Source organism: Perna viridis, chromosome 8 (assembly GCF_037379345.1).
Source record: "Perna viridis isolate PV_CMFRI_1.1 ecotype Kerala chromosome 8, ASM3737934v1, whole genome shotgun sequence".
Taxonomy (NCBI): Eukaryota; Metazoa; Mollusca; class Bivalvia; order Mytilida; family Mytilidae; genus Perna; species Perna viridis.
In genome coordinates this window covers 42,770,323-42,795,179 of record NC_142452.1, presented here as the reverse complement: position 1 = coordinate 42,795,179, position 24,857 = coordinate 42,770,323, and the positions used below count along the sequence as shown (strand labels likewise).

Below are 24,857 nucleotides of genomic sequence, written 5' to 3'. Positions count from 1 at the left end.
ATTAGGTTTCTAGGACATTGACGGAAAGGGAAAACTTTGATGAAAAAATAGGCTAGATATAGGTGTCTTTCTAGAACATTTATGGTTTTGTTATTTGATAATTTTGGTTTGCTTGTTTTAATTCTTTGAGAGTTTTAATTGGTGAAGATGTTTTGTTTTAGAGGTGTTTTTGTGCATTTGATTTTTAAAATTTTGTACTTTGAATTAGTAACATTTTCCGATTTCCATCGGCTGCATTCGCAATATATAGTTAAAGGAAAATAAATTGTCTCTTAATATTATCTGGTAACAAATTGGTCCACAGAATAAAGAAACTCAGCCATTCTACACGCTCAATAACATGAGTTACACCATTAAGGGGACAGGTTTTCGATGTACAAAAAAATCACGGATAGGTTATACTACATCATGCTGCTGGGGCATAAACATTTTTAAACTTAATTCAACTAAAAAGCGTTTTGAATAAGCCATGCATCCGACCAGATGAAAATGGGTTTGAAGTCCAAAATGGAAAGGTAAAAAATATTTTACATATAAATACAGTAAAATGTGTCATATATGTAACCGACCGACTTCTAATACAGCTTCGGACGAATATCAGTATTGTAGTTCCCGTTATTAATTTTTAAAGAGTAATCAAGGGAACCAAGATTATAGCGGTAATCAAAAGAATGTAATCCAGGGACGAAGACCAGACATGAAAAACAGACATACACAACAAAGAACATAAAGTAACTAAAATCATACATACAAAGTAACAAAAGTAAATGAGAAACTCGGATTCCACTAAAAACTGGACCAGGTGCACCGGTAGGGTAAGCGTCCTCTGCTTTACTAGAAACACCCGCCGTGTTGCTCATAAAAAGTCAAGTCCGGGGTAGACAAACGAGGAAAGGAAAACTATGACCCGTTGAATAAATCAGTTTTCATGGTGCTGATTGATACACCATAACGATCCACGAGTTCATGATAACGACCATAAAACTACTGTAGTGATGACTTCAATCTTGTAGCAACATAACCCTGTTCCAGAAGCCTATTTGTTAGAGTTCAGGCGCGATATAAAAAAATCTGCGTAGTTTCGGCAACCTCTGGCATAACGTATGAGTTGTGATATGAACACACCATACGCAGGAGCCAAAGGGATGTTAGCCTCATAAGAGTGAAGGAATAGGTCAGCAAGTAAAGGAGCACAATTTGTTCCCATTGGAATGCCGACCGTTTGTTGAAAAACACATCCACCACACTGGACAAATATGTTGTCGATTAAAAATTCCAGCATTTTGTAAACATCTTCTTCTGTATATTTGGAAAATAATTTTGAAATATTTCTTACAAAGTATGAGGAATCTCTACCAAGAACTATATATTTGTATCTAGGTGTACCATCTTTAAAAATTGTATTGATGATTTACCATGCTGTTTTTTCATAACGTATTCTTTAGCAGTTAATTAAATTGAATTATGTCGTGCAATAAAAGAAAACCCGATTGAATATTCCACAAAAAGAGCATTCAAATGACCATGACACCGTAAAAAAGGAAAAGGTTAACTACATGTGAAACTACTAGATGAGCGAAATATTACGTTATTTAAGGCTCTTTTTTAAATGAGTAACTCTCACTATTTACACTAAAATGAGATATGTTGCGTATGTTTATACCAAAGTGTAATTTGCTTTGACAAGATATACATACCTGGAGGACATCCGTGCTCAGCACCAAATGCTATTCTGACAATAGACATATATGTCGACCAAAGCTCAACAGGAGTGGTATGGAAAGGAAACATAGTAATTTTAAGTGTAAGTATTTGTAAGAATCGAGCAAAATGTCAAAACCCCATCTCTGCATCAATGGTTTTGCTCAGAAATCTTTCAATGGATTGTTAGAAAAATAACCTTTTTGACAGAGTTATCTGCCCTTGAAATGTTCATTTTCAGTGCATTTCAATGCCAATGGGCCAGCATGATATGGAATATTTTCCTTGATTCTGATGGTGAATATAGTCAAATTACACTTTCAAAATGGTGGGTTTTCATACCATGTTTCACTGACTGCCTGATTCTTACAGATACTGACACTGAATAGAAAATTACATTGGTGCAAAATATTTTGTCCTATATTAGATAGATATAACGTCTGTAAAAGAATTTCCCATGAACTTATTGTCCTTAAAGCCATATTTGTGCAGATAGGTTACCCTCTCTATATTTTTCACACCTAATCAGATTCATAGTCATTAATCTTCTTACTTGATGTGACAATCTATCGAAGAGCTGACAAATATACAAGAATTAAGATAACATTAAAACCTATGAACACATGTTGCATACTTGTTCATACACTGAAATCACGCGTTGTATATTGTTTGTGATGATAATGATCTTTAATCATTCATGTATATATATATATATATATACTAATGTAATGAGAGCACATTTCCTATTTTCATTAACCGTTTAAAGTGATGCTGTAATGTCCTTAATATGAAATGTTAGAAACAATCATGATTTTACGTTATACAGAATTGTAAAAGTCATTTTTTATTAATAGTAAAACAATGCACTTAGATGCATTTTTGAGAATTTTACTTTTTAAACAGAAAGTAATTCCCCAAAAGTTATTCCTTAACCATAATCATGTACTTTTAATTCTGCTTCCAATTTCTGGAAGGGAAAACTACCGTTAGGCAGAAAGTTTATAATTTCTTCCAGATGTGTCTGTAATATTTTTAACCAATAAAAAGCACTACCTGTTTTTTTAGGACGTTAATGGCATCTCATAATGTAGGCTGTCGAAGGCAAATGTACTCAAAAGTTGTATTTAGAATTTCAAAGACATATGTTGTATTTGTATTGGGGAGCAAAACGTACCTTGAAACAAAAATACAAATAATAAATAAGGAATATATACTACGTCATTTAAGTATCAACTTTCAAGATTATATCTGTCATCAAAATACTGGGAAAGATGTTTTTTGGTTTGTTTATTTGATTTTTTTTTGTTTTGTTTTGTTTTTTTTTTTGTTTTTTGTTTTTGTTTGTCAAATTAAAAATCTACTTTAAACTATGGAAAATAAAACAGCATGGCTGCTTCTTTTTCAATTCTTAGGCAAATTCTTCATGCATAATACTTAAAGTTTTCTCACTATTAATAATGGAAGTACCAAAAACATCATGATCAGCAAAATGACCGAAATGGGTAAAGGCAAAATTGAAAGTTTGACTTCTAGGATAGAAGTACTTTGGGACTTTATATAATAAAATTAAATGCTACTTACCAAATGTCATGTTAGCATGATAAATAACAAAAAGCTAAGTATTTTTTACGTTTTTTCATGTCTGTGCCTGATACTTCAAGATCAATTGTTTCAATTCACAACTTGAATTGAGAAAAGAATTAAAAACCCGCTTTCTTAGGCGGAGTCTCATTGTTTTTATACTGTTTTGAGATGACCTAAATATTACGCCTTTACACTTTGACGTGACATATCAATTCAAAACTTACTCGAACTGAGAAAAAGAATCAGACACAAAAGGAGTCTCGGTAGAGAACAATTGATCTCGCACTCCAGCGTCTGTGATTTCCTTATCTTGCACTCCTACAGGTATATTCTTTATATATTTTTTTCTGTTTTATCACATTTGATCTATGTGAAACGATATGCATTTTTAATTCGTTTTACAAAAGTTACATATAAATAAATCGTAAGTTCATTTTATTCTAAACATTTTTTGTACGTATTATGAAAACGTGAATTTATTTTATTTCATGTTTTATACAGTTATAATAATTACATTCATTACATGTGATTCATTCAAATATAAATTTAAAATTTAGATGAACCTATCATCCGTTATTAGATAATTCTAATCATTATCGACCAGACAACAATGAGTTATCTGTCATTGATTTGTCTAATAGTTGCACGGTTCAGTTTATGGGTTTTAAGTACGACAATGTACATAACAAGTAGAAGTGTTTTACAAGAGAAAGTCTGATTACGATCATAACATATTAAGCCTCGACATTACTTGGTATAACAATTCTATTCTTATGTCAAAAAGTCATTTCTTAAATTTCGATTTATTTCTCTTTGTTCATGTACATATTCAACATTTGACCATGAAGATTTTTTTTCGCAATGGAAGTACTTTTCAGGCATTTATTAAACGGGTGTCTTTTTGATCGACATCAGATAGGTATAACAATTTTCTAATATATGAGTTTTGGCTTACCCTGGACCCCTTCTCTGATCTCCCTTAAGTTACTTTGAATTAAAATGTTTGCTGCAGTTCCCTAAACTGTACACCTCTGTACACTGTAACCTTTTTTTCTACAATATTATGTGAATATCTTTGGTTTTTGTACCGTTACCATACAGGGAAGGTTGATTTGACTAAACCTTTTTTGCATTAAATTGGACGTTCCCTCCGCGGGACTCGAACTCTTTGGGAATTTTTCAGATCGTTCTTTATTTTCCCTGTAGCAAGTTGATCCGATGGAGCAATGTAGCGAATAGAGTCGTCACATTCTGAGACGTTTACATATATATCAGAACTTTTGTCATTTTCTTGCCAAAGAAATACAAATTCTGAAACATTTACAATGTCATGATTTTAATTTGCGGGCAGAACAATTACAACGGTCACATGACGTCTGTTTGATTAACCCCCAAAATAGTCTTAATGAATAAATCAGCTACTTTATGATCTGATAAGTTATAATCTAAACCAAATGTGGCCATAACAGTATCCTCTTCATCTTTTAACAGTTCTGTTTTATCCGTCCCACGTTGCTACCAGAATAGCCACTATCATATAAGACTGTACTGCTTGATTACTATTATCTATTGTTATTCTTTGTTGAATCTTTATTTGTGGATATTTTCTTTTCGAGATTGTTTAGTATAGAACTGCCTAACCAGTCAGTTTACACCTATCTGCCAATCATCCTTTGTAGACCCCATCACCAAACTATACCTTCAATAATGCTCAAAGATTAAACTCCTTTTTCGTTATGTTACATGTTGCACGGCGTCCCTAGTTGTGGGGGAAAAGTGCCCGAGAATTATCACAACAAAATAAACATTGAAATATTTAGTTCAGTAAGAAAACAATTATCTAAAGAATGCAAGCATAAAAACGAAGAAACTAAATGTTTTACACTGCCACAAACTTTTCAATTTAAGGTCAACATTTCGAGTAAATTGAATTCGAAACATCATTTTTTTAATAATTGAATTTCTCACAACTTGACTAATGTTTCTATATTACTAGGAAAGGATTTGCTCACTTCGGGTTTGTTTTTTTTATAGAATATAAGAAGAATTATATTCAAAATACTAAAACTAAAGACGCGGGTTTAAGCTACAAAACAAACGAAGACTGTACTGAAAATATACTGGAATATTGCCACTATAGTTCTGCATGGAGATATTTTTTTCAACCCACTCGTTTCTTTTTATGGGCATGTCATACAGGATCCATAAGATTGCTTATAAGACAAGGTTCAATCAAGTCTTACCCAGGGGATTTTTTACTTAGTTTTTTTTCGTTCTTTTCTTCTTAAATGCATATAATTTGTCTGGGTGACTTTTGAAACATTTATAACTGAAATTCGCCCAATTAGATGAGTGTCGCCGTAAGCTAAAATGTTGTCTATTTGGAATATCCCATTTTCCCTTTGTACACTTATAGTTTAATTTTTTTGTTTGTAGATAAGATGCACACAATTTCACAATTTCACACAAGTATTGGGTTTCCTTAAGATGGCTACCCCAAATCTAAGCTAATGAAATCAAAATCATTCGGTTCATTAAAAAAAAAGATGCAAAATGGTTTCACTTAAACACATATCTTTAAAATTCCTTCAGATTGAAATTACTCGAGTAGCAACTTTTAGTTAATATTATATTCACTCAGAACTAAATATTCAGTCATTTTGTTTATATTGTTACATCTCGAGGTCGATGCCAACATGAATAACTAATCACCTTTTTCATGCACTTATGCTAGGGTTGGAAGAGGGGGCGATGGTTTCGGTATCAATTTGATTAAAATATACGTTTTTATCGTAAATATGTAGAACTCATAAATATGTCAGTCTCCACAAACTTGTCCTATTACAAAAAGTATACCGATAATATGTCACACAAAACGAATCGTTTCTAAAAACGTAGATTTCATTGCCGTAATAATTATGTTATAAATAAACAACGTTAGATGGGGCCACTTAATTGTTGTGTACAATGACACAAAATACAGTGGTGCCAAGCGGTTGAAACATTCTTTTCCTGTCATAAGCTTCTCGGATGTAGGCCTTGTTTAACAGAGATTGTGTATTGATCGAGAAATAGTTGTTGTGTTCTACTCTTTGTTTATTTGGTTTAAGACGTATGTATCAATTGACAAACGTATACAGTTTGATAGTTTTTAAAACGTAGGTGGCACAAATGATACCTGCTATATATGTAATTGAAGTATAAGGATTCTTACCGGGCTTTTTCAATTACAACGCTCCTGGCATGTGCCCACAAAGCAACCTAGGTTTAGTGTAAAATTGAAATATTCGCAGAGACGAACGTTTTGATATTTCTATATCGGCCGCTTGTAGTCGTTTTTGTTTTCTGTTGACTATTTTGCGGATAATACGTATCGGTTTGAACGATTTGAAATAGTTTTTTATATATTTGGTTGTAAGTTTATGCCCTTAGAACACAAAGGACGAATATGATCAATACATATCACTAGTCACAAACGTATTTGGTGTAGATATCATGGAAATATCGCCTCCTCTAAGCTCTATCAAATTCAGAAAACGAACATAAAAAGTTTGTAACATACTTGTATAATGGACATTTTTTGCGATCGAATGGGACACATTTGTGAAAGCGACTGCGTGATTTAGTTATAATTAGACATATCAATTGTTTCATTCAGTCACTGCATATAGCATCTAGGCGTTCTTGTAATGGGGGTAAAATGCTGATTTCAGACGAACTAAAAACTGACTTCTAGGTTAATTTAAAATAAATTATATACTGATCTTGATCTTAACAGAGACTTAGTACGGTTATCGCCTTGTGACATCCGAAAGAGACAAATAAAAGTAGAACTTTGCTGAGGCGATATCATTATGATTTTGATAACAGTCTGATGTTATTGTTATTTGTAATAATTTATATACGGTGTTTATGCGATATATTGTTTCCTTTGAGGTACAGCTTAGCAAATGAAATTTAGTTGCGGCTAGATGAACAGTACACTTATTTAAAAGTAGGATTGATTTCAACCAAAGAAGGACCCCACGGGTATCAGGATCCCGCCCCTTCCTTATCAATTTCAAATGTATAAAGATAACATATTTTGTGTGTAAATGTATGCATTAAAGTGTGTTCATCGAGGATTTGCTGGTGCCCCCTAGTGTCCCCTTTTATTGATGAGTCTCTGGGCCCACCACTGTTAAAGATTGTAGCTCAAGTGTGAATGATTTAACAGACAGTCGCTTAATTGAAATTCAGATACATGAAAAAAGCCAATCAAATGTTTGTCGTTCAATATTGCAGGATGTCAGGAAGTTTTGTATTCATTTATATAGGCGTTCCATGTAACTTGCGCACTACCCATGTAAGATGTAACGTAATTTTTGTGTGATATGATGTCATTCGTGAATTTAAATCAAAGAGTTTAATTTCAACAATTTACAACTACAACTCGTGTTCAGATATGTTTGAAATGGTTTATTTTTATATAAAGTAATCCCAACTGTTGCAATTTCCCGACTATTTTAGACGTAAAAATTCATACAATCGATATATATTGATTTAGTACATGAGAACTTTAATTCACATTTTCATCTAATACGTAGTGGAGTTACTGGGTCAATTTTTAATATTTGCTTCTCGAGTACAGTACATTGATTAATTTCTCATTGACATATTCAATAGAAGTTGTTGATGTTTTTAGGGAATTGAGCGTTTTGTCGACATGAAAACATTTATTTGAATGGATTGTTTATGAAATTTGAGCATCTATTTACTAGGTGTGAGTATGACAAATACAATGCATTTTTTATGATTCATTCACAATTACATTTTTTTTTACTTTATTTAATTAAATATATATCAATATTATTGTTAAATGTTTAAAACGGTATTTACTAATCATTAGCCATTTATGCGCATACCACAAGTACACAAGCTTAGATAAGGGAATAATTTTAACGCAACTGATAATGTGAAATGACAATTAGGTAAAGCGAGATAAATCAATTTAATTAAATTCACTTTTCAAAATTAAAAAAACAATAGCAATGTCAAGTAATGTCGAGTAATGTAAGTTATGTCCGTTGTCCGATCTTCTCTTGATATTACATATAATGTCATTTAATGTGGGCTATTATTAACATATTATACAGATTGTTTTACATATAGCTTCTGATCAGAAAGGACAAATGTCTGCCATATTGGTATTTGAGGTATGAAAAACTATTTGTTTATTTAACATTCTGTATGTGGTTAATGCCATCATATAAAATAAATAACTTCTGCCATTTCGAGATCTTGTGCCTGGTTTGAAAACGAAACGTTACGTTTCAATAAGAGCATTGGTACTACCATTCAGTTTCCAAACAGATGTATGTTCAGGTTTTGTTGATAATATCACCACAGCAGTTTATTGTTTATAGTTAACTGTTTTACATTTAAAGTGAACTATATGCAATTGATATATCACAGATGAGACAATTTACTTCAGTTTGAATTCATGTCTTATGTGATTATCAGCTCATCGAACTTAATTCACTCCAATCGTCTCTAATTCCGGTTCTTGTCAAGTTTTTGTCATGTAATTTTATTTTTAATGCTTCTTATTCGACCTTTCGTACACAAAGTTTTCAGTCTAGATAGTTTTACATGTTTTTACAAATAGCAAAGGACGCTAACCCGTCCGGTTATTTATCAACTTGTTCAGGTCGAATTTTCTAAAAAAATTTAAAAAAATAAAAAACACGTCAAAGTTATATGGAAAAAAGAAAACGTCTTCAAACGTAAACATAATAATTCACAAGTGCATATAACTCAGGTAAACAAAGCAAAGATATCATGAAATAGTCACATTTAAAGTGTTTGAACTTAAGGAAGTGTATCTAGGGTACACAGAATTAGATAAGGGGAATAATTTTAACGTAACTGATAATGTAGAATGACAAATTTATCTCTAGGTAACACAACTCTTACAAATCATTGGAACGTGTGTATTTAGCATTTTACGTAAGCATCAAAGTAACTTGAACTGACTTTATTCTGTTTCAAATGAAAGCTTGACAGGTTTCGGTGAAATGGAATATAATACAAACAGATCACTGATTTGAAGAGTTATATCCATTACCCTATTTTTTACCTCCATAAAGTAAAATAAAACGCGTTTACAAGATGGCAGATAAAAACAAATCTTTTTTTTTATCTTTAATGTATTTCACTGAAGGTTTCACTTATGCAATGTCTGCTTATGTTCGTAATACAGATTCTATTTTTTTTGATATGCGAATTATAAAGTTTTGAACAAATATAACCTAAATATAATACAGGTCACACATACATCTTCCCTTTTAATTTGTTTAACATTAGTATTCTTTCCATGGTAGCATATTCAATTTCCGGAAAAAATTACAAGGAATTCTGGGTGATCTGCAAAAATTAAAAATACGCATGTTACGCAATATATGAAATAAATAATTGTATATACGCGTTTGTAGTAGCTAACAATCTGAAAAGAAACCATCACTATGGGATACTTAAAATTCATTTTATTTCTAATGAACGTAAATACAAACATGATCAACAAAGGATGAACATGTAAGTACATTATGCAGAATTTTATGAGACTGTCATGTATAAGAGAAAATTTCACTCGAATATATCTATGTTAGACATGAAACACAATACGGACGACGAGATATATATGTTATGGTCTTATACAAATTTTCAAGTAAGCTGTGTGTTTTTTTTGTTTTTTTTGAAATAACGTAAAATCGAGATTCTTCGTTTTATTATTAATGGCTTCTTGGTCTAGTGGCAGGTGGCAGCACCCTCGTCTTCGATGTGATAGTGTGAATCCATACCCGTCCATGCTATACCAAAAATATAATTTATAATCGCTAGTCCCTTGCCAATTTTGAATAATACCCTAAATGGAGTGATGTATAATTGTGCAGAATGATCAATAGTTTAAACTTAAACTTAGATGTAAATGAAACCAGAATCAATCGAGTAATCCATTTTACACACACACACACACACACAATACTCTGTCTTCACACGTAAGAAAAATAAATCTAAATAAACAAACCCGGATATGCCTGATGCAAATGCATTTTCTGGCATACTGCTAATGCTTATAGCTCGACAATACAGAGACGACATGGTCTGGCTTTTAATTTCCTTAAGTTGAGCTATAATAGAATACATATTGTTTACAATATTAAGGCACAAATTTCTATATACAATCATTGATGGACACATTGAACACGTTTTATCTGTTCAAAGCAGGATCGGGGCATTATTATGATGGGAAAGAGAAAAGCGGGGAGGGTACCAAATGTATCTGTATAGACGAAAGTTTTTGCTAATGAAAATGTATTCGTTATAGCTTAATAAATAATCATAATTGTAAGTTGTAAACTGACTGTGACGAATCAAATTCAAATGTAATCAGTGTATACTTGTATATGCATGAAAAGAAAAAAGCTAACTACATTGTCTTTATATCCATTCAGTATACAGAACATATTTGATTCTTACTTACCTGGTGTAAATCCGGTAGGAAAAAAGTTGTTTTCATAGAAGAATCGGTCACCAACTTTATACATTCTAAATTGGAGACCAATTATGCACCTGAATGTCGGACCCACTAGCGCTTCAGGAGCTAGCTGTTCAGAAAGTGCCCCAGCAAATAGATCAATATCATCTGGATGTCTGCAAAATGGATCTGAATGGCAATTTGCATTTTATATAATGAACGTGGGTGAGAAAGTTATGTATGTTTTTTTTCGGCCATTGCACCTTATATAAGTACGAATTAGTTTGAAGAAAATGTACTCAAAATATTTATGGATAATTTTGCATGATTTAATATTTAAATTCATTTTATCTATTATTGTACAAGTTTTTCCATAACAATTTGAACAATTCAAAAACCTTTCCTGACCAAACATTTTAAGCAGTCTGTTCTATCAAGTTTAATATATTTTGAACCTTGGTGAAACGCAAACAAGTTTGTTTCGAACCAATTTTATAGTCCAAAAGGGGTTCACTTTAACTGTGCAAACTATTGTATATTTATGTCAAACAATAGTCAATGTTAAAAATGATGCAATATCGTTAATAAAGTGTTAACCTATACACAGAGCGCAAGGCAGCAGCAGTAAATGGATCGTGGTTGCAAAGGCCTAAAGGTCCAGTTCCGAAGTGTAATGCGGGATGTAGTCCACAAAATTTTCGCCAATGGTTATAAGATGGAATACCATGGTCTCTTCCGCGCTGCATATTTAAAGCACTTAAGTCAAAACCATTTCCAGGCATGGTTTGAAACAGTCTGTCTCTCACTGTAGGCGTCAAAATCCGATCCGCCTTACTCATTGGCTGCACTGACATCCATCGTCCTATGCCATCTGTACCAAATAAAACTTGATTTCTGGTGACATTTGTGCTAAAGAAATGGTTTTCTAGTTTATCAAAGGCTTTTAATCTCAAATATGGGTTGTTGGCTCCAACAAAAGAACCAATTAACGTATGACCAAACCGAAAAGCTGCAGCACCAAAGGCGTTCCGAGTAGCCGGATGAACAGTTGGATTGTACTGGTGGCTATGACCAACAGGCACACTTTGCAACCCAAACATATCCATGCCTTCTTGACCAAGAACAATCGGAAGAAACTCTGTATAAACTATATGTTGATAAATTCCAGTCAATATCTTTTTCGCAGTTTGGAAAAGTCGTTCAGAGTTCCATTTTGGATTAACCATTCGCAAGCCTTCTACAATGTTATTGTGGTCTCTGTGAAATATGGTATGAATTACGTTCAACATTGGTACCTCCGAATTCCTATTATCACCTAGAATATAAGATAAAAACCAGGTTAAAAACGTGGAAAAACAAACAAATACTTTTTATTTGAAAATAAATAGCATCTTAAAAAAATAACGTTTTATGTGTGTGCTCTTAAAGGGGAAATGAAATGAAATTAAACATTTTCATCCCCATGGGGATATTGTCACTTTGGCATATTCCCCATAACTATTCTCGTTATATAATAATAAAATTATTTTAACCCAATAGAGTATTTGTAACAATACAATATTCTCTTTTTTAGAGAACTACCGTTCACATTAACTACGAACATAATTTTGAACAAGTATAATTGGTTTATAAAAGAAAGAGAGACTATCATTTTATATTTCTTTGAACAAATAATAAATAGCTCTTAAATGGTATAACTTCCAATTTACACAAAATACCATCCTTCATCCCATCCCGTCCCTATAAAAAAATTCCCACCCTCATAGAAAGCCAATTGTATTTTTCTTAATCAAATATCCATATTTTAAATTATTTTAAAATGTACAATTTAATTATACATTTTCAAATAATTCAACACTTAAAATGTTATTTTCCATTTAATTTGAAAGACAGATTATATAAATAAATACTTTAAAAACTTGTACCCCCTTCTTCCGCATTCACACCCTCATTCACATCCTCATTCCTACATCCCATCTTGACATTACCAATCCCCAAGTATCATAGAATGAAAAGTTTTCTCAATGAAGTACTGTATGCTAATGCTAATAGTTTTAGATGCGTTCATTATTTTCAAACATTTGTAATACTTTAATTGAGTTTACACTAAATTGAGAGAAACATTGAGTACATCAAAGAACCTCGGTCTGCAAATAATATACCACGCGAGAGAGTGCGTAGAAAAGGAGAACTTATTTCAGTTACATGCAAGAGAATAAAATAGTCTTAACTAATGAATTTCTTCCTTCAAAAATGAAATATTGATTTATCAATGGGAATGTTTAAGTGAAATCTTTATTTCGATATGAAGCAGTAAGTTTTGTGATTAAATGCGATTAATATTAGAATGTAATGGTATTTATCACAAACTAAAATGACATCGAGTAAGCATTGACTATATAAGCGAGACATTTTTATGTTTCCCCTTGAGGGCTGATAGAGCTTTTCCGTTTATGTTAATCGGGACCTGATTCATTTTAGATAAAAAAAAATATAAGGATCCAACCTACTTAGCACGACAGTACATCATCAGGATAGTTCTTATAAGTAATTTTCTGTATAATTAGATCTCTACGTCACTGGATTTCATAGTTTTTTTTGTTAATAGAATGTGAGAAAAATAAAGTATTTAACAGAGTTGACTGCCCATTGAAATGTTCATTTTCAGTGCATTTCAATAAAATTATATTTAAGTTAACCAAAATGAAATGGGAAATCTGATCTTTTTCCTTGATTATGATTGTGCAAATGGTCAAATTAAACTTTCAAAATGACATTTTTATACCATGTTTTACCCACTGCCTGATTCGTACAGAAACTGACACTTTATGTTAATTGTGTAATTTATTATTTATGATACAGTGTATATGTCAAATGTCATGTACTCCAGGAATATAACAGTTCTCCACAGATGATCAAATATACTTAAATGAGTCCCTTTCTTACATTTAAAATATGATTGTTGTTTCTATTAAAAAAAAACTATACTTCCGATGGTGTAATACAAAAGCAACTTTATGTTTTCAAATGCAGGTTTTGTTCTTCAACAGCCATCGGAACATGTAGAAAGATGCTTAAAACAGACTATTCTATCAATTATAATAAGAAGCAGAACAAAAATAAAAGGTGTGCATTTAAAACGAGTGTATACAAATGTATTTGCAAGGATAAATATCAAAGCTAAACAATTTTAGTTTACTGATTCCGATAAATTCTTGCGGTGGAAAATTCATTTCTACTAATTTCAAAACCACATCTTTTTTTCCCTTTTTTTCACGTACACAAATATTGTTGTTGAGCTCACTTGCTCGCTAATCTAATTCTTTTTTTAACTTTACCAATCGTTCTTACGGATTAAAGGGTCAACAATTAGAAAGATCTATACCTGATAAAAAACAAGTGTCTGACATAACGCACTCCATATCCGTCGATGCGTCTGGTAAGATCCTGCCTGGTCCTTCTATTAGCCTACCTAAAGTATGTAATTTCGAAAGTAAAACTTAAATAGCACGTATCAACATCCATATATTTAAGCTTATAAAAACAAAATAGAATGTTCAATATCCTTGGTGAAATAAGCCATTTTTTAATAGCACATGACAAAATAAGGACATGGAGAACAAGAGTTGTTTAATTGTAAACTGATTTCAATCTAAGTCAAGTGTGCGTTAATTCGAGGAAATATATGTAAATTTAAAACTGAATTAAACAAGTAATTAAGTAATTTCTTTCGCTGAACTTGTTTTTAGAGGACGTTTACCCTACCGGTGCACCTGGTCTATGCTTTCAGTTTTTAGTGGAGTCCGAGTTGCTCGTTTGCTTTTGTTACTTTGTATGTATGATTTTAGTTACTTTATGTTCTTTGTTGTGTATGTCCGTTTTCCATGTCTGGTATTTGTCCCTGGATTACATTCATTTGATTGGCGCCATAACCTTTGTTCCCTTGATTACCCTTTAATGAAGTTTTGAGGTTAGATATAGTCTGCACTGTGGTGTGAGGGTTTCCTCGTCGTTGAAAACCAATGGATAGACTTGGTCTGACATTTTCATCCTGGTGGTGGTATCGTTTATTTTAAATATACACCATATTTAATCTCGTTAAAATTGATATGAATATATATGTTATATTCGATGCAATTACTAAACCTAAATCATGCATATACGGTCTTCCTCTTGTAAGGATTTCTCTCATTTTAGAAACAGTGAGTGTCAATTTTAGCATCAACTATTACGAACTTTAGTTGTGGAATATTTAATACGAAATAAAAATTAAAAAAGGAACACTCAGCGTATCAAATGTAAGACTACTGAATTAACCCACATGGCCTGCTACACATATTTTGAATTATTGGTATGATATAAATGTTGAAAAAATGTACATTTTTTAATTTATATTTTTGTAGGTTAAGAACATAGATCTGTCTTGAAAAATAATGTTCGATTTACTTCCATAACTTTGGAATATAGACATACAACTACATTATATGATCGGAATTCAATATTTTAACTTTATTCTTTTCATTTTAGGTATTGTATTTAAATCTAAACGAATGCTAAGACTTAAAGTAAGCAATTCATGAATTTGATATCTATTCTTCAAGTAAAACAAAATTAAGACCACGTGATATTTTATAGATAATTTTTCCATGTAACCATTTTATCTATGAATTGTACTGTAGTACAAATAGATGTAAAGTTTATCGATACGTCAACGATTCAAGAATGATTCATCCATGTGAAAACATAAAAAAAATCATTTTTATTTCAGATTCAGAAATAGTTAGAGAGCACAAAGTTTGAGTTCAGCATTCGGTTGTTAAGTTTTTTTTTAAATAATAGATAGCTTGTTAATGAAATTTGCAATTTGTAAGATGCACTACCGATCAGGACTATAGCTGTGTAAAATATGGTGTTTGTAGATTGAAGAAAACTCAATTTGCTCTGTTTTTTTCTGTGTGCAGTGAGTCACCCATATTGTTGTCAGTGTCTGAATTTATAATTGATTTGTAATGAAAAACATGTACTTGTAAGATTCTTTGGAATGGCTTACCTGTCCCGCGTTCACGTAGGGCGTTCTGACCTTCCATTGTGTTGCCATAGGTTACAGAGAGGTCAACAAATGAGGACACCTGATTGATTTGGTTTCTGGCACCTTGAATTAAAGGTCAAACATTGATGAATTTAGGGTGAAAAAGAAGTGTCATTCTTTAACATTATTTTCCTTTTTTTAAATTTGGATATCAAATTGTGTTTGTTTGTTCTAAATTATTTTAAACGCTTTGTTATAGAGTTTATGTTTGTGTGTTATTTGTTTGTTTAATTGTCAATTATTTTCTTTGTACTTGTCTTCCTCGTTCTTTCCTGATTGCATATATGATTGTTGCAAATACACGTTTGCCTAGTAGTTTGTTATACATTGTAACAAAACGGACCACAGAATACGGAAACTCCGCCATTCAATACGGACCACAGAATACGGAAACTCCGCCATTCAATACGCTTAATAACATTAGTTACACTACAATTGGAACAGGTATTCGGTGTACAGAAAGTTGCGGATAAGTTATAATACATCATAAAAATAACCTATGTTGTGAAGTGCCCAAATTAAATGTCAATAATGAATTTGTGAACAATAGCCACGTTTGAAAGGTAAAAAAGGAACTAAATACAAATAAAATATGATTGACAGTTTTATCTTCAATATATTTGCCCTGACGAAAACAAAATTTTGGGCTCACATTTATCAAATTGTTTTTACGTTTGATTAACATTTTATTTGTATTTAGTTGCTTTTTTACCTTTTAAACATGGCTATCATTCACAAATTCATTATTCTCTAAATGAATCATGCTTCTAGGGCATATAAATTGCCATTAATCTTAATTTTACCAAAAACCGTTTTGGAAGAGTCATGCACGCGACCAAATGAAAATGGACAAGTTCAGTCTATTTCATATATGTGTACGTTAAACTGTATCATAAATGTTAACACCAACTTGTTAGACAGCTTCGAACAAATGTCAGTACTGAAATTGTCCAAAACAAAATCCAAATAATAATTGCGCAAAAAAAAAAAAACACATCAATCAGAATATATGGACACTGTTAACAAATTAACCTGTTCATCAAGCCATACTGAATACGCGTAATTTTACATTATTCAAGGCTACTTTTTTCATAAAATGAGTGATCACCATTTATTAAGAAATGATACATGTTTCGCATGTTTATATCAAACCGTTATGACAAGATATACATACATGGAGGACATCCGGGCTCAACACCAAAGGCTGATCTGACAAAAGACATACATGTTGACCGAAAATCACCGGGAGGGGTAGGGAACGGAAAACACTCTGGCCTTAACAGAAAATTACATTGGCTCAAAATTAAATATCTCCGATATGATTCCCTAAACAAACAAAATCAAAATTTGCATCTAAAACCTTCTGTCGTAGACAAGATGGCTATAAGGCATGCGCAAGTTAAAGCTATCGCCGACGTTGTTGCCATCATAGACATGACATTTAATTTGCATACGGATAACCTTAGGTATTTTTTTCCAAAAAAATAGTATTCGGAGAAATGAATATTTTCAATTGACAATAAGACAATTTTCCACAGAGCTTGCAAATATAGATGCATTAAGAAAGTATTAAGTTATATGCAAACGTGTGTGCACTCGATTAATTACTGAATACACACGTTATATAATGTTGATGCTTATCAATTATTTATTCTGCAAATGTAACGTAGCAATACCGTTTCACGGGTCGCCCTTCAGAACAGCATGATATTGGGTTTCCTTCTACAATTAACAAAATAAACCAATATTTATATTAATATATAGAGAAAATATAGTTGAACGCAATTTACAACAACAAACAACAACAAAACAAAAAAAATCAATACGTCGATTCCACTGCTGGTAAACCATAGTTCCGGGACCCGACCGACCTGTAAATGAGCATTATTATTTTTATTTTTCATTTTATTTTTTTTTAATTAATTTTGTATTTTTTTTCAATATTTTAGAAGATAAAAAATTAAACCGGCACATCTTTTAAATTTTGTGCAGGTTTTCTTTATTCACAGACGGACGAGACCAATAGATAACAGTACAACAGACGTACGGAAATGCAAGACTACGTTATGTCCCCTTACTTATTGTTTCGCAATTTCCCCTATCAACGAGATTACACATGGGACGTCATCCGCTGCTAGAAATGTAAGGAAACAAAGCTCATGTAATTTCCCCTGATATTAGGCAGCTAATTTTGTGAGGATCGAGACCTAGCCCGTCCGTGACATGCCAAACACGTTTTGCACGTGGAGCACGATTTTCTGTATTGTTTGCCACGACTTTTTTATGAAAATTATCTGAAATCAATGTTATGGTGACACTGTAAGCGTTTCTTATTATTCCAGTTATTTCCCTTTGAACGCTTTTGTTTTGTTTTGTTTTGTTTTTTCTTTTGACAAAAATTGAGACGCAGGATTGACACTAAGTGTTATGGCACATCCTTCATCTATGATCCGTAGCCTAGCGAAAGAGACGCTGAGCCAGCATGCCGGAGGTGTTGGGTTCGAGTCCCGTTCGGGGGCTTGAAAAAAATTTGAAGTATCATATTAAATATAACTTAACTTAACTTTAATTGTAATTGCTAATTGCGAGGTCGGAATGTGTTTTTGATATGTTTTGTTTTTCTTGGATGCGAAATGCATTGAAACAGCAGGAAAAAAAAACACAGAACCCGGCACTCTGGTCAGAGCTGCTCACGTTTTTAACGTCTGTTTTTGCTTCTCATACGTCATGTAGGTAGCCAAACAGACTCTAAAGTCCTACATTGAGTTTCAAAGATGTATGTTGTATTTGTTTAAGTCTGCGTCATAAAAAAACATTTTTAGTTTTCTTTTTGTTGCTTGCCTTTGTACAATTCAATACTTATCTGCCCATTTCATTCTATGTTGATCCTGTCAAATTACACTGATATGAACATAATGTTTTACATAAGAAATTAATAAGATAAATAATTGGAATGAGGGAATAACCAAATTATCACGAGTTAAATCGTCAAAGTTTCTTGGCAAATGTAATCATATTTTGGTTATTCACGATAATCAATTGATTATCATATTTACTATGTAGATTTTCTTATTAATCTATCTATATTTACAACATGAATTTTAAATTCTGTGATTGGCGGATTGATACCAAATTTTTGATGTTTTAGCGGGAGAAATAACGAGAGTGAAATTATCAAATTTGATTCGCATTCCGAAATTTATTACACTGGGAACACTCGATAAAAAACTTCTATCGACATAATAACGCATCTTAATTTCAATATCTGCTTTAATTTTTCTCTCCGTCAATACGAAATTGTGAAACATGAAAACGTATTAACGTTTGAGGACAAAATGTATCCTGAAAACCAAAAAAAAAAAACAACAACAACAACAACAACAAAAAACAAACAAACAAAAAGCATAACAAAAAAAAAACAAACAAACAGAAACAAAAACAAAACAACAAAAACAAAACAAAACAAATTTAAAAAATATGATCAATAAACAAGGAATATATCAACCATAATAATAAGTATCGATTTCAAGTATAACTGTCTGTAGATAAGATCAAGTTATAATTCGATGGAAATATACACAATCTGACCTTTAAACTCATGTGAATAAACCAGCATGGTCGCTCATATATTTGGAGGCATATTCTTCATATAAAATATGTTTCCTTACCATCGAGAATAGGTGTAGCGATAACATCATGATCAACAAATTGACCGAAATGGGTAAAGGCAACATTGAAGATTCTACTTCTTGGTTCAGAAAATCCCCCTTGGTGAACGGCATTCGAAATCACTCGAGGGCTTGGAAGAGGAAGTCCTGTTACACTCTTTGTTCTTGGTATTGAGCCCAGATTGAACTCTACAACGAAGAATTGTTTAAAATGAAAACATTTTCATCAATATAACTCTAAAAAGCCTGAATCGCTCACCTGGATTGAAAAGCAACATTTATTTTTTGTAAAAACTAGCTATGTTTATTCTTGAAAAAAATTCCTAACAATCATACCTAAGGAACAATCAGAAGTCATGATTTTCGACGGATCCAAAATCCCCACATCAATTCTATGCAGATCGAATATTTTGATAAAACTACTGTCAGTTCATTGAAATGACACATGTGGTTAGAACTTCTTGAAATTGATGTATTTTGCTTCTTTTTGTTTAAATAACATTGAATAAAAATTCATGAAATTTAAACGAATCGAGTGGAAATCAAATCTTATGAACTATAAGGTCGAAAACACAATTGAACAGAAAGTGAAAATGCTAATGATTTTAACTACAGTACATTTAAGAATCTAGTATAGTTGACTGTCATGTACTAACTATCCCCATAATCGTAAGACCATGTACTTATCATCCCCGTAATCGGAAGGTCATGTACTTACTATCCCCATAATCGGAAGGTCATGTACTTACTGTCCTATAATCGGGAGGTCATGTACTTACTTTCTCCATAGTCGGGAGGTCATGTACTTACTATCCCCATAATCGGGAGGTAAAAATCTCGGTTGATTAGTTATTGCAGCACCCCAAAGCGGAAAGGCAATATTGTTACATGAGCCATCTACAATTCTGTAGGGGTTACTCGGATCACAGGTAGCCTGACGAACCGGACATACACGCTTAAGTTGTCTAGTAAAGGCAAATGCGTCTGGTATCATCCCAGTTCTGAATTAAATATTGAAAAAAATTTAGAAACGACCACGAAAATGAAACTGCCAAATCTATATACGTATTTGCAAACTTTGACAGTTTTAATATCGTTTGAAAATTTCCCTTACAAGCTAATGTTATCTTTCCTGCATCGGTCAATCCTGATCTGATGGTTCAGAGAAAAGATGATTAGTGTTGTCACATTCTGAGACGTATGTAATAGATTTACACAACCAAGGAAATTACATGTTGAATATCAGTTTCAATTTCCGTCACTAAGATGATGCATAATCTGAATAATCACACTGTCTCAAAGATTAGTTTCATCGAAATTGAAACTAAACAAGATAACTGATATACCATTCTCTTCATACCTAGCCCTTTACTTATACATAGAAATAGCAAGACGTTTAGAATCAAAACTATAGGACAAAAGTAAAGAATTTGATCGTTCACTTCCTTTTTAAGTGGAAATATTCTAACTTCTCTTCGTGTTATACATTTCAAAGTTACTGCCACATGGAATGTGTAGCCTGCACACGAGCACAGATATTGTCAGGTGGTTTAATTTTGAATTAGGAGTATTTCCGACCTTTGTTTGTAATAAATATCTTCACTACAGACGTTTTACGGTCGACATCACAATTCGTTTAATCGATATGAAATTTCTATTTCACAAATGAGACAAGATATCTTCATTCTTTTGATTACTGCTATAACCTTGGTTCCCTTGATTACTCTTTCAAATACACTTCACGTCTTACCGGATGGCAAGCTACGAACCTGACACTGACTAACTTCAGTGAAGTAGCTACCCCAACTCTTGTCAAAGGAGCTAGGCCATATAATTCAATACGATTTTTTAATTGTAGTTACATATAGTAATCACAACGTTATTACAAGTAATGACGTTGAAATAAATTTAAAATACATTTCATTTTCTTTGAAATGTTCTTTTAGATTCTTGAGATGACTTTGTATCAAGTTAAATGATAAACCGGTGTTTGTATATAAATCATAGACATTGTGCCATGCTATATGGCGATTTTTTATTATCTTATTTTTATTTTTCTACTTTGATAATATTTTCATAATTTTCTGTAATATTATTTTATTAGAATCATGAAACTTATATCGCACAAATATGAATGATATTTGATTCGACCAAATTGTGATTCGTGTAGGGGGGTGGGCTGCATTTTTGTTACTTGACCTTTTCCGGGTTACACTCAATTTCATTATGACGTTGTCATTTGTGGCGCCGGACCTTCTTACTCTTCCACCCGCACCTGACTTAATTGATTGTGCTTCAGTTTTGTCTGTGACGCCCTTTTTTTACCTTACCTTCAGTTTTTATATGTAATTTTAATTCATTCGGTTCGCTACATTGTTTGTTTGTCGTTTTTGTTTCATGTTTTCACTTTAAGGTCACGTAGTTGACGTATTTGAATTGTCCCTTTGTTCACGCTTCCATGATTGTTTTGCCTATACATTGTATAAGGAAAACGATTAAAATAACAGTTAGAGGGACTCACACTGAAAGAGGTAAATAAAACAGGTTACTACACGTATAAATCAACACAATTATGTGGAAGTGGCATAATAATCTTTATAACAATCATAATCAATATAGAAAACCATATCCAATATTATTAATTATGATTTAAGTTACATAAGAACATTTTATTCTTTTCTTTTGTTCCCACTTTTTGTGATTTTTGACATATACTGGAGATTTACATATGTTACGAATACCGAGATGAAACTATGAGGGCTAGAGAAAATTCCGCTTTCTATTGAACTACTGTAGGTCCATTAAGTCAGTAGAACAAAACAAATACTTTTCAGAAACGAACATACAGTGGCAACCTCGAGGTGACTTGTACAATTGTATAGCACACAATATGGGGTTTGAAATTCACGCTTCTTTGTAATTAATGATAAAACAGTTTTATTACCGACTAATATGCAAGACTGTAATTGTATACGATCAAAAGCATGATGCTCAAATGAAATTAAATCGTAAGGATAAAATGTTCAATCAGTACACGATAATTATTTATTGAGTAATTAATCAACCGAATTTTTCATGCTGTTTACTTTGATGAATCATATTTTATTGAAGATTCAGTTTCCTTTGTATTTGCAATTCCTTTGTTACCTTAGTCTAGTGTTTCTAATTTTATTATTTATTTCCGATTTTGAGATCAACGCTGGATGGATGTGTTATTACGTACCAATTAATTTATGTATTTCAATATTACCGTGATGCGTATATTTCAGTTGCTGTCACTACAATATCACCAGCTTTTCCAATTTCTTCAACAGCTGTATGCGTTTCCCGCCTATAACTAAACATTGCATGGATATTAACAGGATTAAACGCTAACCCTGTCCTTCTTCGTAATGTCACATTTTCTTCTCTGTCACCTAATGATTGATAAATTCACACTTGAATAGGTCCTATATATCGATATCTAATTATTCATAAAACGCAATAAAAGATAGGTACACAAAGACTATTAAGAAGTATCATGAGAGAAAGTATCATAACAAAAAATGAGAATATAAAACACATTTTGACAACTCACATAATTTGCAGCAATCTCCTCAAACATAACTCATCATACAACAATGAAACACAAAGCACATAAGATTAAAACAGGTAACAGCCACTCAATTGATAAAAGTAAGTAATGACATAATGTATCTGTAATGTGTTGCGAAATAGGAACCCTACAGTCTAAAGTGATTTTAGTCACGTGGTTTAGATAGACACAACGTTATTTCATAGGAACGGAAAAAATATCGATGTATGAACGAAACCCACTTTGGAACATGCCAAGTGAAGCGCAAATAGCTGAGTGTATCGTCCATGGGATCATGTATTGATAAACACCTCCAAGATATCATTCAGAAAGAAGTGAAACATGCTACAGATTGTCCGTAGAACAATTAGTTTCCTACGTGAAACAAGCACACAACTACAGCGACATCTTGAAATTCAGATATCATATATACTGAAAATTCGCCAGAATTAATCATCGAATGAAGCTTCATCCATTCATATCCGGCATTTACAGTATTAGCATTTACCTGTATACACTTGTTAATATATAGCAGGAAGACTTAATATAAAACCTGGCAGCCCGTAAAAACGAGTCGAGGTTATCTCAAAGTCAAAGTCTTGACGAATACATACATACATATAAAGATCAATAAATGTATTCTTGATATCAATATACAAGTGCAACGAATGATCAAGAGAACCAAGGTTATAGCGGTAATCAAAATAATGTAATCCAGGGACAAAGACCAGACATGGAAACAAAACATACACAACAAAGAACATTAAGTAACTAAAATCATACATACAAAGTAACAAAAGCAAATGATCAACTCGAACGCCACTACAAACTGGGAGCATGGACAAGGTGCACTGGTAAGGTGGACAAAACTGATCAGAATGAAAATATTGTATCATATTCCCTTATTGCTTTTGTGTTCGTGAGCAGTTATATAGTTCATATTCGAACCTAACAACCATTATATTGTCAGTTTTAACAGATTGAGACAACCACTATGCTTGTGAATGATAAAATAGTTATCAAAATTTTTTTCTTGGCGATTGTTAAGTAGGAAGTAAGAAAAATGGCGAAACTTTCTTTCAACAATCATGCCTAATCTTAATGGCACTGTATATCAGAGCCTAGATATTAATTTTGAGTCAATATTGCACGGTTCATCAAAATCAATTTTTTTTAGTTTGATTAAAAATACACAAAAGCAATCAACAATTGCAAAATTGAAAATAAAGATAAATAATGAAAGGAATTTCTTATATAAATGATTTTTACCGTTAATTGCTTGATCTTGTGCTGATTTCCGTTTGCTAACTTCTGCTACTGCATTAGCAATGGCTGCTTCCAAAGCATCTAAAGTGTTTGTTTGATAAGCGCATATTTCCAGGACAAAATTTAGTAACAGCAAGTTGATGTTCATTCTGGCAATCTGAATTATTTTCTTGAAAATGATCTTACCTTGTCAACATTAAAAAAAGAGACAAAGAACTCTAACCTCTCCTATTCAGTCATTGTTTTCCTCAAAATAAATGTATTTATTACAGTGTTCAAAGCAGTTTAAGTGCTAAACCATGGCCATCAATTAGACAAGCAGCGTACGTTCTAGCCTTGATAATTACCACAATTGCTTTAACACTTTTTATCTTTCCAACACTCCTAAAAATAGCATTTGACTTATATTCCATTGTTTGTCGTTCTTCTCTGCTTACTTCTTGTATTAACATCGTATGA

General features: G+C 32.3%; 1 protein-coding gene across 4 annotated transcripts; it reads right to left on the bottom strand.

The window, feature by feature from the left end:
- Nucleotides 1-9,527: 9,527 nt before the first annotated feature.
- LOC148610612 (peroxidase-like protein) lies at nt 9,528-24,571 on the bottom strand. Of its 4 annotated transcripts, none has more exons than XM_088595802.1 (12): nt 24,402-24,571; nt 22,809-22,974; nt 20,369-20,559; nt 19,559-19,747; nt 17,567-17,612; nt 17,065-17,165; nt 15,852-15,953; nt 14,187-14,273; nt 11,399-12,116; nt 10,808-10,977; nt 10,352-10,454; nt 9,528-9,690 (listed from the first exon to the last, which is right to left on the bottom strand). In XM_088595802.1, the coding sequence occupies exons 1-12, from the start codon at nt 24,544-24,546 to the stop codon at nt 9,627-9,629; spliced, it is 2,082 nt and encodes a 693-aa protein (XP_088451928.1). In that variant the 5' UTR covers nt 24,547-24,571; the 3' UTR covers nt 9,528-9,626. The 4 variants fall into 4 exon arrangements, with proteins under 4 accessions (XP_088451928.1, XP_088451930.1, XP_088451929.1 ...); XM_088595804.1 differs by lacking the exon at nt 24,402-24,571 and adding an exon at nt 23,641-23,723; XM_088595803.1 differs by lacking the exon at nt 24,402-24,571 and adding an exon at nt 23,136-23,299.
- Nucleotides 24,572-24,857: the final 286 nt, after the last annotated feature.